This window comes from Pungitius pungitius, chromosome 10, assembly GCF_949316345.1.
Source record: "Pungitius pungitius chromosome 10, fPunPun2.1, whole genome shotgun sequence".
Lineage (NCBI taxonomy): Eukaryota > Metazoa > Chordata > Actinopteri > Perciformes > Gasterosteidae > Pungitius > Pungitius pungitius.
Window position 1 is genome coordinate 701,255 of NC_084909.1, and position 18,893 is coordinate 720,147.

General features: G+C 44.4%; 1 protein-coding gene across 3 annotated transcripts in view; it reads right to left on the bottom strand.

The window, feature by feature from the left end:
• The window catches only part of lrp1bb (low density lipoprotein receptor-related protein 1Bb), a 209,423-nt gene that overhangs the window by 91,548 nt on the left and 98,982 nt on the right, over window positions 1–18,893 (bottom strand). For all 3 annotated transcript variants that reach the window (XM_062565194.1, XM_062565193.1, XM_037487848.2), the window contains exons 20-30: window positions 17,800–17,982; window positions 13,869–14,069; window positions 11,963–12,208; window positions 9,763–9,960; window positions 8,957–9,161; window positions 6,554–6,718; window positions 6,019–6,263; window positions 1,643–1,774; window positions 1,257–1,484; window positions 787–961; window positions 442–536 (exon numbers count right to left, since the gene is read on the bottom strand). In XM_062565194.1, the coding sequence (XP_062421178.1) occupies window positions 442–536; window positions 787–961; window positions 1,257–1,484; window positions 1,643–1,774; window positions 6,019–6,263; window positions 6,554–6,718; window positions 8,957–9,161; window positions 9,763–9,960; window positions 11,963–12,208; window positions 13,869–14,069; window positions 17,800–17,982 (2,073 nt within the window). The remainder of the gene's footprint in view (window positions 1–441; window positions 537–786; window positions 962–1,256; window positions 1,485–1,642; window positions 1,775–6,018; window positions 6,264–6,553; window positions 6,719–8,956; window positions 9,162–9,762; window positions 9,961–11,962; window positions 12,209–13,868; window positions 14,070–17,799; window positions 17,983–18,893) is intronic.

Below are 18,893 nucleotides of genomic sequence, written 5' to 3' on the forward strand. Positions count from 1 at the left end.
ATAATGTACTCTTTGTCAAATGGAGGTTCAAAACGGGAATTACTTCAAAAGCACGTAGTGAGATGAACACAATTGTATGCGGCACAGCTGTTGATGAAAGTACATTTAATTGAATTAAATTACAATCTATTTAATCCACAACCAAAGAATACTGACACACACTCAATATCCGTCTTGTTCTGTTGGATGTTTGCAGTGAGCGAACACACATTCACACAGATAGTGGCGCATCAAGTGTTTCTGTACTATTGGAGAAACTCAGTTATCCATGCAATTGTTTTTATCCGGTCATTTATGTTCAGATCAAATCAGAAACATTCTCACTTTATGTAAACTGAACGGAATCATTTGAAAATAAACATGTTCCTATGCGTGTGGGAAATGTCTTGGCTTGAGCACTGGTGTTCTGGCTCAGTTGCTGTAAGACGTTCTCTCACTGACCTACAGGGTCCTTTTGGTTCTGGTGGAGCACCTTGCTGTTGCTGCCGTCCATGTTGGCCATGTTAATGGTGTTGCCGTCCGTCCAATAGATTTTTCTGCGTGAGAAGGTATGAAATGAGTGCTTATTGGCCTAGTTAGGAACAGGATATATTCAGGTTTAAAACAGAGTCAATGCATGTCAACATTTTTTTAACTGAACACCTGCACAAATATTTTAAGCTTGTGAAAGGTGTCGTGTTCACAGCAACGCGGCGTTGATTGCTCCTGCAGGTGCACGTCTGCCGGTGCCATGCGTTTGGAGGTGAAAGTTCTGACGAGGCGCACACGCCGCTCTAATCTACTTACCCCTTGGCGGGGTGCACGACAAGGCACCTTGGTTTATCAATGCCGTGGATGATGGAGGTCTTCAGGGAGCCATCAAAGCGAGCCGCATTGATCTGTGACTCGTCATTCTCTGAGCTGAGCCAGTATAAGTTCCTGGAAAGCCAGTCGAGAGCCAGACCGCGGCAGTTCACTACGTCTGTCAGGAAGGGGGAGAGAGGCATCACGTGAGTGAAGAATCGTCTTAAAGAAAATTAATATACTTCCAATGATATATTTGCTGTACCATGCGATCGTGTCAAAGAGAGCAAAAAAGCAACGATTGCATTTTAATGTTAGTTATTAAATAATGGATTAATGACTACCATTCCGTGACCAAGGAAAGCACTTCATGAGCAACAAGAGTATTGGGCGCATCGACTAATCGATACCAGCTGGTGCACACACACACTGTGACCTTTGTGTGATAATATGGATGTCTACAGTGCACCCACCTGCAGACAGGATGGTCTCCAGCTGGGTGCCATTGATGAAGGCCCGTTTCATGGTTTGGGTTTTGATGTCGGCCCAGTAGATCCTCTCCTCCTTGGCGTCGTAGTCGACCACCGTGACATCGTCGATGTCCGGCACCGTTAGCGCTGTCATGACGTTCATGTAAGGGTTGTCAATGTCCACACCCCGGATTTCAGACCGCCTCACGTACAGCAGGAACCTTTTCAGCCCTGTTGGGACGGTGAAGAAATCAAGTCACTCCGCTGCTTTGAATGCAGACTCCGAAGTGTCCGCGCTAAACAAAACGCCGCGTCCTGTAGGTCATGGCATCCTACGGCTTCACAGCGACATGAGAAAAAGCAGGAAGAAAGGAAGCGCCGTCACTAACCAAAGCAGGATTGTTTGTTGGCTGAAAGCTTCATGAGGTGTGGACAGGTGCAGGACGAAGTGCGGTTGTAATTGATGAGGCACAGATGTGAGCAGGGACCACGGCCATCATTGTCTCCACATGGGTTGGGGGCTGATGGGAAGAAAGAAGAACACATCGGAACACTCGGGATGAGAAGAGAACCAAAGAGGTAGGAGACAGGATAAGTACAGGATGTGAATCTGGCAGAGTTCCTTTGCAGCGTGTCATTTGCATGCCGACAAGAATAAATTCAAAGCTTTGCTGAAATCTTAATTATGAAGTTGTCCTTGGTGCATAATAGCTAAATGAGACACAATGTTTGAATGTTTAAATTAAGAACATTCCCACTGAGTTTAATCGATCTTGGTTCCTTGTTGTATTTGGACATAAGAGATTCATGAAAATACATGATGACACACAAACGATTGCTTTGTTTCCTCCGTCACTCAGGAATTAAGGGTGACATTATCTCAGCTAGCCTGTTACTGTAGGTTAGCAGAATGTCCACCTTAACACAGTAAGAGGCAAGCACAGGTAGCTCACTTTACACAGCTTTCAACTGAGCAGTTATCTTACAGGAGCAATGCATGTGTAGTCTGTTGTCATAAATGTCTGACTGTGCCCTTCTCACAGTAAATCACCCCTGCAGAACCAAGGAAAGAATCACAGGAGTACAATTATTTTCCATCACAGTGCAATCACATTTCATGCACGGCGCACATCCCTTTCTCCGAACTACTCGGGATGATTTGCGTCAAACAAGCTCGTTCAAAGTTCATTTCCTGGACTCCTTTCCGCAACACATGGGGGAAACCCATTGTATTGCAAATGTGGCTTATTCAAGACGGACAAAAACATAATTCAACTACGCCTCTGCGAGTTGGAAACAGCACCCAGCTGACTCGGTGTGCTAATAGGGAGACATCTCAGCGCCGCTGCATTCACCTGAATGATGGATAATAGGCAGCGAAAACTGAGCCAAGGTTCTTGTTTGCTCTAAACTGACGGATGTATTTGCAACAAATAAATGGAGAAATGAGCACGCTTGCAATGCCAAGGAGGTGAAAATGGCGGTACTCGCTAAAAATATAGAAAAACGAAGAAAAGTCATGTTCAAGGATGGGTCCCATGTAGTGATGATACAATTGGACTGAGAGGTCCATATTTGTTGTGCTTATTTGTTTCTTATTTGTCATGATAATACTGCTGAAACAATTACAGTCTGGTTTGTCTGCCTGCAAATAATAACAGAGTGTTCTAAATGGTATGAATAATACATTGCTTATGTAAAGCTTCGTGCACATTGAAAATAGCAACTGTAACAATATGCAACTGAATTTACTTCAGAAGAGCCGCCTTTTCGCTCCTGAATTCACTTTAGTGAAAAGGATACCAGGGAAATGATAGTGGAGTGTACAGTGAGTTCTAGTACTCCACAATACTACTACTATTATTGAAGAATCCACAGTATTGTGTATGTTCCTAAAAGTGTATACTAATCACAGGCTACACAGTCTACACACTGCATCCAACCCAGAGAAGAGCAGATGGATATAAAACATATACAAATATAACTCTTATACCTGTGAGGTCGTGGGACTGCCTTCTAATTAAACAACAATGATTCAAAAACCCAGTCTTGGCTTTTGAATTGGCACGTGGTCTTTTTCAAAGGCTGCAGTGGAGCTCCGCTGTGGCACCTGCTGAATAGATCTGCATATTGGGGTTCCTCCATCACCTCATTTCTTTTCCTCTTTGGTCCAGATGTTTGTGGTCTAGTGGAGCATCACATCCCTAGGCTTCAGCTCTGGCTACAGTGGATAATAACCCCCCCCCCCCCTCCCGCCCCCGTTGAGCTTTTCTGAAATAGGATTAGGCTCGCTTTCTGTCTTCTTTGCAAACGCAGTCCCATTTGCTCACACTTATCTAAGGCGAACAGTCATGAGAATGCAGATGCAGGAAGGAAACAAGCAAATTAACTCGTGACACATTGGAGGAGCAGAGGAATCACTGAATAGATGCAAACCCGATTACCACAGTAATAATCCCCATTTAAGGATGGTGGCTTATGAAGACAGCCGAGGCAGACACATTTTTCAGATTTGCATTGCCGAAGAAGGCCATTGCGATAGCAACTGATCTTTCAATGAGGAGGTCTTGGCACATGTGGTCCAACATGTTCCTTAAACCAGTGTTGCATTATTGGTTCTGCTTTGGCAAATGTATCAACAATCTATTTTAAAAAAACCTATCCAGCAAAATAAATACAATTCAGTGAATTGAAAACACAATTTATATGATTATATATCTGCAATATGGCTTGCATGGTGATCTTCCTATTAAATAAATAAAATTTTGGTTAACATAGGTTTAAAAATATATATATATATATATATACACTCACCGGCCACTTTATTAGGTACCCCATGCTAGTAACGGGTTGGACCCCCTTTTGCCTTCAGAACTGCCTCAATTCTTCGTGGCATAGATTCAACAAGGTGCTGGAAGCATTCCTCAGGGAGTTTGGTCCATATTGACATGATGGCATCACACAGTTGCCGCAGATTTGTCGGCTGCACATCCATGATGCGAATCTCCCGTTCCACCACATCCCAAAGATGCTCTATTGGATTGAGATCTGGTGATTGTGGAGGCCATTTGAGTACAGCGAACTCATTGTCATGTTCAAGAAACCAGTCTGAGATGATTCCAGCTTTATGACATGGCGCATTATCCTGCTGAAAGTAGCCATCAGAAGTTGGGTACATTGTGGTCATAAAGGGATGGACATGGTCAGCAACAATACTCAGGTAGGCTGTGGCGTTGCAACGATGCTCAATTGGTACCAAGGGGCCCAAAGAGTGCCAAGAAAATATTCCCCACACCATGACACCACCACCACCAGCCTGAACCGTTGATACAAGGCAGGATGGATCCATGCTTTCATGTTGTAGACGCCAAATTCTGACCCTACCATCCGAATATCGCAGCAGAAATCGAGACTCATCAGACCAGGCAACGTTTTTCCAATCTTCTAATGTCCAATTTCGATGAGCTTGTGCAAATTGTAGCCTCAGTTTCCTGTTCTCAGCTGAAAGGAGTGGCACCCGGTGTGGTCTTCTGCTGCTGTAGCCCATCTGCCTCAAAGTTCGACGTACTGTGCGTTCAGAGATGCTCTTATGCCCACCTTGGTTGTAACGGGTGGTTATTTGAGTCACTGTTGCCCTTCTATCAGCTCGAACCAGTCTGGCCATTCTCCTCTGACCTCTGGCATCAACAAGGCATTTCCGCCCACAGAACTGCCGCTCACTGGATGTTTTTTCTTTTTCGGACCATTCTCTGTAAACCCTAGAGATGGTTGTGCGTGAAAATCCCAGTAGATTAGCAGTTTCTGAAATACTCAGACCAGCCCTTCTGGCACCAACAATCATGCCACGTTCAAAGTCACTCAAATCACCTTTCTTCCCCATACTGATGCTCGGTTTGAACTGCAGGAGATTGTCTTGACAATGTCTACATGCCTAAATGCACTGAGTTGCCGCCATGTGATTGGCTGCTTAGAAATTAAGTGTTAACGAGCAGTTGGACAGGTGTACCTAATAAAGTGGCCGGTGAGTGTATATCACTTCGCCACTGTGATAAGATAAAGATAAAGAAATGCAGGCTATATCAACTTGGTTTCAAAAACTATTTTTTAAACATTTCCTGTCTTCACATCCGAGTAACTAATTAATTTGATAGTTGGATGTGTCACAATTATTCACTGGCAGATGCGGCTCCCATTCTGTAGCCCCCCTTTATTCACATTCTGTCTTAATAAAGTGGTATGAACCAATTAGAATGGAATCATTTGTATGGGGAGAAAAACCCATTCAAGGGTACCATTAATTCCAGCTTGTTAACACTATGCATGAGTAACGTTTTCATTCAGACACATCCTCATTGATTGACAGGCCAAATGAATTTCCTTTTTGCAACATGGGAATAAATAGGTTTTTTTTTTAAAGATAATGTGTCCCCTGTCAATGCCCCGTATTGACGATTATCATTGATTTCAATATGGATCTTGATTTTAGAAAGTGAAGGGTGTGTACTTTAAACCACTTAACGAGTGCTCCCCTTTTGTCCCAAAGCTTGAATGTGACAGCCCAAAGGGAGAAATGTGACAGCTCTTGAACCTACTTAACCGTTTTAATGGCAACTCTGGTCCGATTTACTCAGCATGAACCAGCGTTTTTCAAGTGCCCTACAGCGCATAATCCATTAAAGCAAACTTGACAAATTGTATATGAAACTATAAAATCATCCTCTCCAACGACAAAGCTAGAATAAAATAAAAATTCTCTTCTTTTTACCTTGTGGTTGTCTGCTAGGGTGGAAAATCTGCAAGTCAAAAGGCTGAGCACTCGTCTTCTGGATGACGGTGACATTCCGGCCGGTCCACTTGTTGGCCCTCGCCAAAGTGTTGGTCCTCCAGTCTGTCCAGTACACATTGCCTCCAAAGAGAGACACAGCAAAAGGATGGGACAGGTATTCGTGGCCCCTGAGGATCTCAATTACCCCACTTCCGTCATAGAGTGCGGAAAAAATGGCGTCAGAGCTGTGGAGAAAAGAGAAAGACCGACACAAACAGCAACATCAAAGTCAAAAAACTGCTCTTCAAATGCATTAAAAGGGAGGAGAGGTAAGAGACTTTTGAGGCTCAACTAAAAGACTAAATGTGAACATTGAACATTGCAGATCTGTGAATGTTGAACATCCTCCATTATCTACTGCACACTGGGAGAATGGAGCTTCAAGTTGACACACGAGTATTTAATGTCATACACTTATGGAAAGGTGGAAAAGGTGCGAATGCTTCTCCGCAGTGAGGGAACTCTGATGGTATACCGTGCGTCCGTCCAAACAATCCTCTTTTCCAAATGATCCAGAGTCAGTCCATTAGGCCAGGCGCCGATTTCCATATCCTTGAAGACGATGTGCCGACCTCCTCCGCTCATCGATGCAGCCTCGATTCGGGGGTACGTGGCGTCCCAGTCCGTCCAGAACAGGATCCTTGGAGCAGGAACCCGAAAGCAACACTTGGTATTAATTACTGAGGTAAAGCAACAGTATACGCCATGCAAAATATATTATAACATATATTCTTTCATCCACTAAAAAAAGGGAGGGATTCCTCAGCCACCTCAGTTCAAGTGTTAGATGAAAAACACAGTCAACGCATGCACAATGCTGTTGAAACGGAGTCCTGAGTGGTACTGTTCGATCATTTAAAAAGAGAAAGAACCCAACTCAGCGGACAACGCCCATGTCCAGCCTCGTTGGGAAAACGTCAGCAGGAATGAAGGAGCACATGCCGTGCTTAAATTTAAATCCCATACTGACGACAAGGGAACAGCGTTAGGAAGAAATATTCTTGTCCGGATCAATAGCCGTATTCACTTGATGGGGCCCCCCCCTGATCGATGGCCCACTCCTTTGAGTGGATTCAAGTAATTAGATTAGAATTATTGCCCTGGAATGGAAATGCGCCTTTAGGCACCAAAAGCACTCATTAATCCTAGTGTGTACAACCATGAAATGTAGTCATCTTCACAAATGTGAAAGAGTGCTACAGGGGAGAGTGCACGGGCAGATTACTCATTTCTTAAGGGCGTTAAATTGATTTTAGGAATGTCCGGATTTCGCTTTAATCCGAAATTTACTCGCCAAAGCAGAGAACTGTTGGGTGTTTCTCCGACTAAGTTTCAAATTAAATAAAAACGCACCAACAACCGAGGAGCAGGATTCTCTATATATAGAATATATATATATATTCTATATATAGAGAGGGAAACACATGGGATTCAATTTTACAACTGTGTTAACGGCACTCAGAAATCTGGATGGACAAAAATGCCTCCAAGTGATTTTAATGGACCAGTATAGTGAATTATCATAGTTCTACAAAAGGCCACACACACAGCACATCTGGGGGGGGGGGGGGGCATCCACAATGCAGTTGTTGTGAATTAATGCACAGCTAATGTAATAGGTCCCTTATGAGACCCCCCTTGACCAACCAGTAGAGTCGCAGCACAGCGACACGACGGCCTCCCTCCGCTCCGTCACGTGTTTGCAGCACCAACCACTGACAGCTATGCCGCTGTGTGTGTGATACAGAGGCGTAGCTGTTGGGAGGTGAACACGTGTCTCTACATTGGTGGGCGGAAGGTTTATTTTCTCCAAAAGCTCAGATGCCCTCGAATTATTGTCAGTAGCTACAGAATAAAGTTAGCAGATTTACAGAAGTTACTGTTTGCCAACATTTGTTCTTCCCTGCATTATATATTAAAACAATATTCAGCCGTGAAACACTAATTCTAACTTTGTTACCTTTTAGCCTTATGTATTTTTTGGTTATTCTGGAAACCATAAAGAAGGACATGCAGCAACACAAAAACCTCCCAGAATTTAGTTTAATGGCAACCTTCTGCCCGGTGAGAAAAGTCTACAATGTATTAGATTAGATTTTAAATTTAGATTTTAAATTTGCATGGTGTATGGATATTTTAATATTTGAGAAATTACAATAATTGTTCGTAGGATCAAACCTCCAACAAGCTAAACCTTTGGATTGGTGGCTTCTTGTTCTGATCTGTGAGAAAAAAATTAAAAGGGTCTCACATGCTGCTATGAAAATGACTAATACTGGATAATTAGGAATTTCAGTTTCGTGTCGTAAAGTTGGATGACCAAGTTTGAAATTGTTAAAAAACTGTTAAAAACAGCACACGCCATCATATCCCATAATAAGCAGCTGGAAATGCCCATTGTGGTATAAAAACACAATGCAATGCCATTGATCCACTGTGACGGATGTTTTTGGGTCCTGCTTGCTTGTATACGGAAGCCTGTCATATCAGAGCCACAGATCAGTCTGCACACACTGAGGGGAATAATGTAGAGATAAAAAAAATAAAAATAAACATATTCTGGTATTTTTATAGGACGTCTGGCTTGAGTTGTGTAAGAGGAAAAACGCTGTGGAACAAGAATGAACGGGCGCTGAAGCGTGTCAAGTGGGAGGAATGGCAGGGGCGGTATTAGCAACATCAGTTGTCCTTATTGGAATTGAGCGTGCTGCTCTGTTATTGATGTACAATACACCTGCTGCTTTAATGGACCTTAACACAGCCCACATCTTCATACATCAAGGCGGGGGCAGAGGCGAGAAACACGAGGCGGCTGCAATTTTACTTTATTGCAATAATCTCCCCCTCCCCGATGGGCGGGGGCTGGCGCGTTACATACCCCTGCCCCGGGTCGAGAGCGATGGCCCGCGGATGCTCCATGCCTCCGGCAATCAGAGTGGTGCGCATGTCTCCGTTGAGCTTGGCCACCTCGATTTGGTCCAGATTGCTGTCGATCCAGTAGAGTTTGCCCGTGATCCAGTCCACGGCGAGGCCCTCGGGCGTGGCCAGGCCGTGCTGCACCACCACCTCAATCCCCGTCACCCCTGAAACCACAAAGGACGAAATTGTGGGAAAGCTCTGCTGTATAAAGAAGATTACTTTCATTGAGAACTGTTAAAGATTCAGCTGTTTGCAATGCCTCTCAGATGCTGCGGATCCTGTGTGTGCTTCACAGGAGCGGGCAATGAGTACGGCTTTCTCCGGGCTCCACAGAGCTAACGAAGGCAATCGAACGCGATGAATGCGCTGCCACCGGCGACAACACACACCCGAGGAGAAGTTCTAATTCATCACTTTATGAGGGGGAGATAACACACTATAGAACAGCTCTTCTGCGCGTGTGGTATTTTTCAACTGCGGACGACCGGTGATAAATTTGCAGGGAGAGACAAGCGGACAATATCAACTCGCGGCATCCGACCCGAGGGTTGCGTAACAGCGGGGGAGTAAACCCAGAGCGTTATCGTCGCCGGCGTCTCGGGCCTCCATTACGGCGGCCGCAGCACAGACGAGCAAGACGGGACTCTCTTTGGCCCGACACCGCGGCGGCAGTCTTTCATTTGGGGAAACGCTTGTGTGGGTTTAACAGGTTTGTGTGTGTGTGTGTGTGTGTGTGTGTGTGTGTGTGTGTGTGTGTGGACGTACCGCCCGACTCCGAGAGCCTTCCTCTGTAGATCTTATCCTCCACCACATCTGTCCAGTAAAGGAGGCTGTGATTAAAGTGGAAGTCTAGCGCGATGGTGTTCCTCAGTCCCGGCACCAGCAGGCTGTAGTCCCGCTTGTGAAGGTCTATCCGTCTTATCTCGTGCCGGATGGAGAAAATGATGAAAGCCTCAAAGGGATCTGGCGAAGAAAGGAGAGAGAACGGGAACAACAAGCCTTTAAGAGGGCCACCAGGGGAGGAGCGATGTTTTGGAGTAAACAGTGAATCAACAATGCACAACATCATCTATGTGATTGGACATTGTGGCAAAGTGTAATGAGCACTAAAAGGCATCCTTTTAAAAGTGAACGGCTTGTTATTCCAGAATACCCTTAATGTGTGCCTTGTCGATACAAGGCTGGGCTAAAAAGGAAAGGGATCAAAGAACCCACCAGCTGGTATTATTATAATGCAGCAGGGCATTAACCTAGCAGCCATCATTAATATTAATATTAGCTGAACAAGTCCAACTCAGGTGTTCTGATGCTTTTTGGCATTTCGTTGACCATCAGGTAAAAAGACAAATATAAGAATAAATGTTGACATATAATAAAGTAATGATGGCTGGGTCCTGGTCCTCACGGCTTCACTTAAAGAGTTCTTCTTGTGTAGAATAAGCTTTGCTTCTCCCATTACGCCAAAATCCCTTTGGTTTATTTTCATTTGACACCAGACTGTGTTGAAACATCAGCTGCTAGACTTGCAACATGGCGGATGTTCCAATCGCTACAGCTGTGTTCCACGAAATGACCGTCACTGCGACGCAATCAATTCCCCATTAACATGTGTTAGACATGTATTGCAATAAATATTTGAATACAGTAAATTCTGCAAGGCAATTTAAACAATTGACCTCAATTTAGATGCATATTCTCTCTCTATCTCTCTCCCTCTCTCTGGTTTACAATGTTCATGCATCACTCGTAGCCAAATCAATTTGTTGCCAAACACTCTGGGAATCAACACATTACAGATTTCCATTTCTCGAAAGTGGTCTCTTTTGAGAAATACATTTCGCAGGGTCTCTAAGAAGTTGCTAAATCAAGTCACAAATCCTCAAGCTGGAACAACATGGCTCGTATGCTGAACTTCTCCGGCCTTGTCCACTGAGGTTTAGTTCAATCAGGAAGATTATTTCTGCTTCCCGAGAAATGTTTGTACAACTAAAACTCTGCTCATAACATTCTAGACTAAACCTTCCTTTAGGGAGCAGAACTGTAAAAATGCAATTAAAATGGTGTCCTTGCCTCAATGACACATTTCCGTGTTGCTAGCTACAATGTTACTGGAATGAAGATCTGTACTTGCAAATCTTTTATTCCGGGGATGTGCAAAGAAAGGAGGAGTGTATGTGGGCTAGGGACTATAATCCAATAACCCTTCTCTTGTCAAATCCGAATGTTTGTGTTTGTGTCCCGAACGTGATTCACGACGACGCTTTGGAATTCTGATCTGCTTCCACAACAAAATGTGTGCTCTTGTGCCGCGTTAGTGTAACGTTAAAGCTCCAACCGCCATCAATCTTGGAGTGGAATAGAGAAGCGAGCAATCAAAAGGAGGTCCATAAATCTGAATGCGACAGCAACAATAAGGGCATGCGCGCGCACGTCTGTGTGTGTGTGTGTGTGTGTGTATATATTGTATTTCAAGAGTGCTCTCATCAAATACATCATTCAATATTACAAAAAAAATCAAATAGCTTGAGTTTGAGACTACGTGGTCGAAGCAGTTGCGTCTGTATGGAATTCCTCCCGAGGCGAACGCGTGCTGCGCTGAATGTTGTAAGTAAGAAAGCTCCGGTGGTTTGAGAAGGTCGGTCTTCACTCAGCATCAGAACAGATAGAAACAGACAGGACTCATCACCCAGATGTCTCTGCAGATTTAAAACGGATTGAATTTGACCTGACGGTATTCTATATGAACACAGATTCCATTACATTTCTGTAGTTTGACTTTTATTAAGTTTCTTTAATCTATGGTGTGAATTGTGCGTTAATAATTGATCATTAAAAGTATTTTTCATTAACAGCACCAACCACCCATGAACCCAGTCAGGATTCAAACTTAAAATCAAAGAGTTAAGGCCTCGTGATAATCTCCAATTCGCGCCTACACAGACCAGCGTCACATGTCGTCTGTTACCTGTGCTGTGGCAGCTGTCTCCGTCTGGGTCCAGCGTCCATCCGGGATAACAGGAGCACTTCACTGTGGTCTTGTACTGCTCGCACACCTGGCTGCACTTCAGGTGACCGCTGCAGTAGTCCACGGCTTCGCACGTCTTGTTGCTGGAGTCCAGGTGGAGGCCCGGGGGACAAAAACACACAACCCCTTCGCCCGGCGCCACCGTGCACTGGTGGCTGCAGCCGCCTCTGGCTGCCAGACACATATCTGGGGTGAGGAAAGGCCAAAAGTTGTTATGAATTGGAGGACGGCGTTGAGATGTGGAAGAGCATCTACAGAATACACCGTGCGCCGAGTTTATTTCCAGTCGTTTTGTCACAGCGATTACTCATGTCCAACTCTGAACACAAGCGGTGTGTTCACAGCCCACTGATGATAAGGGCAGTTTTTAATGAGGAATCCTTCATTAGGCAGATTCTGTACGGCTTGTTTAAAAAAAGTGATCCAAAGACGGACAGGACTTCACTCTTATCTCGTTCTATTATCTTGGGGGGTGTTGGGTTCCTCACTTAACAATTCACGGATGTGAGCCCTGTTGAGCTCGTTCAAATCAATGGGACTCTCAAGGTCTCCCTGACCACATAATTGTCTACGAGCAGGCAGAAGCGCTCTTTTCACTTACGATAACACGGACACTCAAAGGTCCCCGGAGTGGCCCCGCGAGGCCCCGTTAGTGACGCTCTAAAAAATGGACCTCTGCGTCTCGGCACCGGTCACTTTAAGAGATTAGATTGCCGGGGTTATTCACACGAGGGATCCATTTTTCTTCTCTCTTTATGCCGCCTCCACGTTTGCCGGCGTCGAGAAGTCAGGAGTATTAGTTCATGTTCAGTTCCTTTCTGAGAGAATTCACCCGTTTCTCCCCCCCCCCACCGGGCCGGCTATAAAGCTGCTCTACGTGAGGGGTGCAGCAGGGCGCCTCTGGGAGATATCCTCTCCATCGTCTCGTGGTATAACATCAGATGAGAAATGAGAGTTGGACTTAGCATGAGTCCTGTGAGGTGCCTCAGCAGGCAGCGCGTCCTGAACCTCCACAGCGGAAATTAGAGGGTGAGAAAGCGCTTCGACTTTTACGATTAACTTTTCGGAAACTCTGCAAGGCTGACAAATAAAGTCAATTGTGAGACATAAAGAACTATATTTGAAGAGAGAATGGGAATGTGCTGCAGTATTCATTTGCAAAGTAAATGTGATTTGTTCATTTCTTTGTTATATTTTATGTAAAAACAAATGCCAGTGAAAGAGCCTCGAAAACACAACGGGAGGATTGCAACATCCAAAATGTCGAAAAGTGTCGGGGCGTCATTATTTTTGACAGTTTCTGCTGGTCTTTTCACTTTTAAAACGATTCTTCAGCTGAAATATAACTTTTGAATATCAAACACTGACCCCACCCCCCCCAGCGTAGGCTGGAAGCGCGGCTAAAAAAAGCTTCTGGGGAAAAAACAGCAGCTATGGTCGGCGTGACTTCTGTCGGTGACAACTTAGGTCCACTTAAAGAGAGAGACAACCAATACAAACTTCTCCAACTTCTTCTCAAAATCATTGTCAGTCAGTCAGCGTCTGTCAGGAGTCCCGGAAGAAGCAGTGTGTTCTGACAGTTGTGCCTGTTTGGGACAGGCTGACAACACAGATGTTCAGTAGAATGCTGTTATTGGAATCTATTGGGATTTATTTATTCATGTAGACTGTATCCACACCTCATCGTGCATCTTTGGGATGAACTAGGAGAGCTGGTCGGTGTCCAATCTCTAAAATAATTCTATTGATTCTCTACTTAATCTTCAGCATCTTGCAAGAGGCCAAATAATAAAAAATAAATAAATAAAGCAAACCGACTCGACGTGCAGAGGCGTAACCCACATACCGCAGATGGGTCCTTCATCCGAGCGGTCGGCACAGTCCACTTTGCCGTTGCAGATCTTATCGGGCGTGAGGCAGACGGAGGTGTCGTTGGCACAGGGGTACTTGGGGGGCTTGCAGGCGGCCGACTCGCAGGACTCTTCGTCCGAGCGGTCCTCGCAGTCGATGTCCCCATCACACACCCAGCTCTTTGTGATGCACTTCCCTGCGGGGGGGGGGAGGGGGGGGTGAAGCGGAACAGTCAACGGAAGCAGCTCGTACAACGCAATCAGGCTATTAAACGAGTAATACAGGCTTCCTGTCACAGTTTGGTTCTTATTCCGGTTTTATTTTGTAGTTTCATGTCTCTTGTGTCCCTGGGTAACTTCACTTCCTGCCTTGTCCTGTGATTGTCTGATTGTTTCCACCTGTGTCCAATCACCTGCACCTCCCTAGTGTAGGTGCCCCTGTCGCGTCATTGTCTAGGTTAAGTCTGCCCGTCTGCCTTTTTTTGGAATAATTAAAAAGCACCTTAGTTTGGGAACCTTGAAAGTCCTGCGTTTGACCTCAAACTGCACCAGCAGCCACCACGTAACACTTCCCAAAGAGGGGCCCAGTCTTACCTCTGGAATCTAACTGGTGCTTTTAGTGCTGGCATTTTCCACTTCTGGGGTAGCCAAATGTTTGGTTTTTATTCGATTTATCAAATACGTGGTTCAAAGTGGAGTAAGTCTTTTTTTTTTTTTGCTGTTCTGTACTTAAGCAACAAGGTACGAGAGGCGGTCCGCTGCGCGTCGGGCCTAACAACACCCCCGAACAGCTACATTATTGAAGATAAAGTACTGCCTCAAGTACCTTATTGCTTTTAGAACACTGTTTTCCAGCGAAATTATAAATGGTAAGTAAATAGCAGCCTTTTAGCACAAAATAGTTGTAGCCACAAAACGTCGTGTATCACATTTCATCAGTCTAGAGGAAAAAATAGTTCCCGTACGTAGAAAATAGTCCCCGTACGTGCGGGTTGTAAACAGCATTTGGTCCCGCATCACCTCATTCATTCACACCGCTCATGACGTCTACCTTAATTGTCCCGTTGCGAAAGCTCGCTTTGCCTGAAAACGATCGTTTGTGGGATTTCCGGTGTTCTTTTCGGCGCTCGAGCTAAAAGCTAAAAAGTCAACTAACGGTCGCGCAAAATCTAACGCGTTACTTTGAGTGCGCAGTGATATGGATCAACGTGAACAGGAACCGTACATTATCGCTTAATATTGACCCGCCCCGTGACTCGCTCTCGACCAATGAGAACGCTGGATTTTATCTACCCGCGCTGTAATAATGTTGACGATATGTAGAGGCTTACCAGAGGCTCCATATTCCGTGTAACAATACGTGCAGAACCATTTGTAATTCCCGCATTGTGCAGGTCAGCTGGAGGTGGGAGGAACCACTGAGTGAGCCGAGGAAGAAAATAATCCACACACACACACACACACACACAACGGGGACGTATCACTGTTAGATGGTAAAGCCCGGATGGCAGAATATTCAAATCGACGTGTTTTCCATCAACCGAAACTGCGGGGTTTCGGCTTTCTTACCGGTTCGTGCGCGGCGGACACGGGAGGCTCGAGCCTGGCTTCGAGGAGTCACTGCTGAGCTCCAGTGGTCCGCACCGAAATAGTCGGATGACACTTTGGATTCGGATTTGGATTCATTTTCAAAGTGCCTTAATACGACGCCAGTGCGGGTGCGTGTGAAAACGCGCGCTCATGTGTTATTCACGCACACGAGGCTTTCATGCGTAAAATATGGAGGACGCTCGGGGCGCAGAAGTGGTCCGTTTTAAATGTCATCAAAGTGGGAGACTCGTGTTCATGGACAAGGAAGTTAGACATGTGGGCAACGAAATGAAGCAACCTCGATTCTGGCAATTTCACCTTAAGTGACACTGGGAATCTCACAAGTTCAATTTGAGCAGTTTAATCAGTGTGTGTGTTGGCAATAATGTGGCTGATGAAAGGGGGGCGAAGTAATATCTCGTTCTTTGAATATCGAGTGTCTCAAATGTAATAGAGATGCAACATACCTATTTATCTTGGTCCCTCCTCTACTTTGCCCGTCATTAAGGTTTCTGATTTATACTGATATAAATATTCATATTTTGGAATATTCTGAATGTTTTTGTTTTGTGATTCAGAAGATTTGGTACTACAGAGCACGCCGTGGTGGATCAGTTTGCCACATTTCAGATTAATGTTTATGTTAAGTATAAAAAACCCATTGGTAAATAAACCAAATGGGCCGGAAAAACCCACTATTTGAGTTCCCACATCTTGCCTACAGTTCTGTTTGCTCGAGACGGGTTGCACACGGACTGGAGGCCTAAAAAATGTGGTGCCACTAGTAAATTATCCAATAAAAATAAAAAATACAGCCACAATTTCCCTTTTTACATACAACAATATCTCTGGACCCATTGCAAAAACAGGCCAAATCCAATATTATTAATAACATGTTGTGCTTTTCATATCCGTTCACCTCATTTGTTCATGAGCAAGGACAAAAATATTCTCACGCTTGTGAATGACTCAAACTAATTATCACCTCAATTGACACTTGACATTCACACATCCCTTCTTTAACAACCCATTTTGTACACCTCTGAACTACCAAAATTGCCCTCAATTCCTCATTTGGCCCTTGGGCCCCCAATTTTAAAATGTAATTAACTATATTTACAGATGCAACTTCTCTAAATCTTTTTACTAAAGGCGCATCCTCAATTCCAAATTCATATAAAAGGAGAGATTGGATAGTCTTGGCAACTATATATATATATATATAACACATTTTTGGGCTAACCCAAGTTTATTCAATCGTATTGTGCATTGACCACTGGGCATAGGTCTAGAATGAGTCTCACATCTTGGTTTTATCTGAGAGAGAAAAAAGAAAATACAGAAAGAAATACAACCCATCCTTCCCTTAATCCATCAGAACTCTTGGCCCCTTCCAGGAACCCGTTTGAATAATACTGGAGAGGGCTCTCTGTTCCTCAAAGGAGGACAGAATGAACTGTACCAGTGCACCGGGGTGTGACACTGCAGAATCACAGCGAATAATAATTGTGTGGTCTAACCAACCTTTCACCACGCAGCAGTGCCTCCGTTCTTGATAATACTGTCAAGGGATGAGCGGAAAGCAGCGGAGCTAAAAGGTAGAGAGCATCGGAATAATTCTTTTTTTTTTTCTTCTTTTTATTTTTGACCTTCTCCTTTCAGCTGTGGAAAAGAAGGTGGATGCTGGGTTTTAGGGTACATGCAGGGTTGATAAAGGCCATTTAAATGGTCCGTCCTAATTGGTTAAACAATTCCATCCAAACTTCACAGCTCCAATGAGGAGAATGTTTAAGCCCGTCGAGCTCGTCAGAGGGTGAAGCCTTTTTTGGCAGCTTAGTTTATAACTGATAAGTGCAAAAAAAAAAGAAGTTTATGAACAGGCTGAGATATTTTCTTCCTCTTTTAAGACCCAAACAAAAGACTGGCGTGAAATTGTTGATGGGATATTGTTCATTACAGTTTGGGGCGTGTTCAAACTCCAGAACATCGTGCTTCATTTAGGATTCAAAATCACATTGTTTTTGACGATTTTCAGTAACAAAATGCTGAAAATAAGACCGTTTAATCCACTTGGCTTCATATATTTTCCGTACCGCAATACTACTTGGCGAACAATCGATTCAGCTGATTTTGTCTTCCTCCCTTTTGCTGTTAGCTGAGTAAGTAAAAGCAGGCTGCCATGCGGCGCTTTAACCTGCACATCTGTCGCCAGGCGAATGATGCGAAATGTACCCACCGACCTCGAGTGCAAGACGAATTTAGATGTCGCGCCTCGCGATCCGTTTTTTACGTCAACCAACCTGTCTCTGACTTTGTTTAAAACTTCTTTTTTTTTACCTGTATCCTTGCAGGTGAACTTGGCCTTGGGGTCGCACATCCGTTTGGTGCCCTCGCAGCCTTTCTCGTCGCTGCCGTCCTCGCAGTCCTTGTCTCCGTCGCACCTCCAGCGCTCCGGGATGCAGGTTCCGTCTGTGACGCAGTGGAATTCCTCCGCGCTGCACTCGATGACGGACGGCAGCACTGAAAAGCACAAACAGTTACTGCACGTTGACCCCCTCATCTCACAAGACAGCTTTTGCCTTTTTAAAGTACTTATTGTTGTAAGCAAAGTGCTTGGCAGCATTAGCAGGTCATTTCGCTTTCAACCTTCAACATAATTATTTGGATTGGGAGGAGCTGGAAATAGCTGATATTTGGTTAAAAGTGAATTTGGCTCAACAGTGTGGTCTTGCAGGTATTGGAGTGACTGGACATATCTGATGAGAGCTCATTCATCAGAACAATGTCGGCCAATACAACACAAATGTTTATTTAAATCACACGAAGAGGTTTTATACTAAAAAAGACTGAAGTACAGTACAACGCCAAATCAGTTTTGTGATGAACATTTTTTTAGCTGTTCATTACCAGCAATATGCACTCGTTTAAATGGTGCAGTGTACACTGAGAGTAGATCATTTGGCTGACACTTAAAAGTCAAACCCGAGAACAACATTCCCTCAACATCTGAGTCAAAGCAAAAAAAACGGATTCAATCCCTTGGGGCAAAGGCAGAAGCAGACAGGCGGGAGGGGAGAAGCTGGCAGTTCCCATCAGGAAACAGTTTGATGAATAGTCCACACATCCCAGTGACAGGCAAGTGAGCTGCGAGTTTCTAGGAGCTTGCAGGAGTTTTCCGTGGTAATTATATTAAATGATTCAAGCCCTGATGGAAAGATTCCCCAGAACGGAGTCCGGATGAGATTAGACACACGTGAGTTATTGGACATGCTGATTAACTACTAAACTTGTAATAACAACAATCTAAATTAAAACATGATTTGAATTGTAAATGCTATAAATAAAACACTAAAATATAGACAGCTACGAGACTAAGAGGCTGATCTTCGTCCCCAATCCCAGTTACGGCTGAATGCATGTTGGATTCCTCG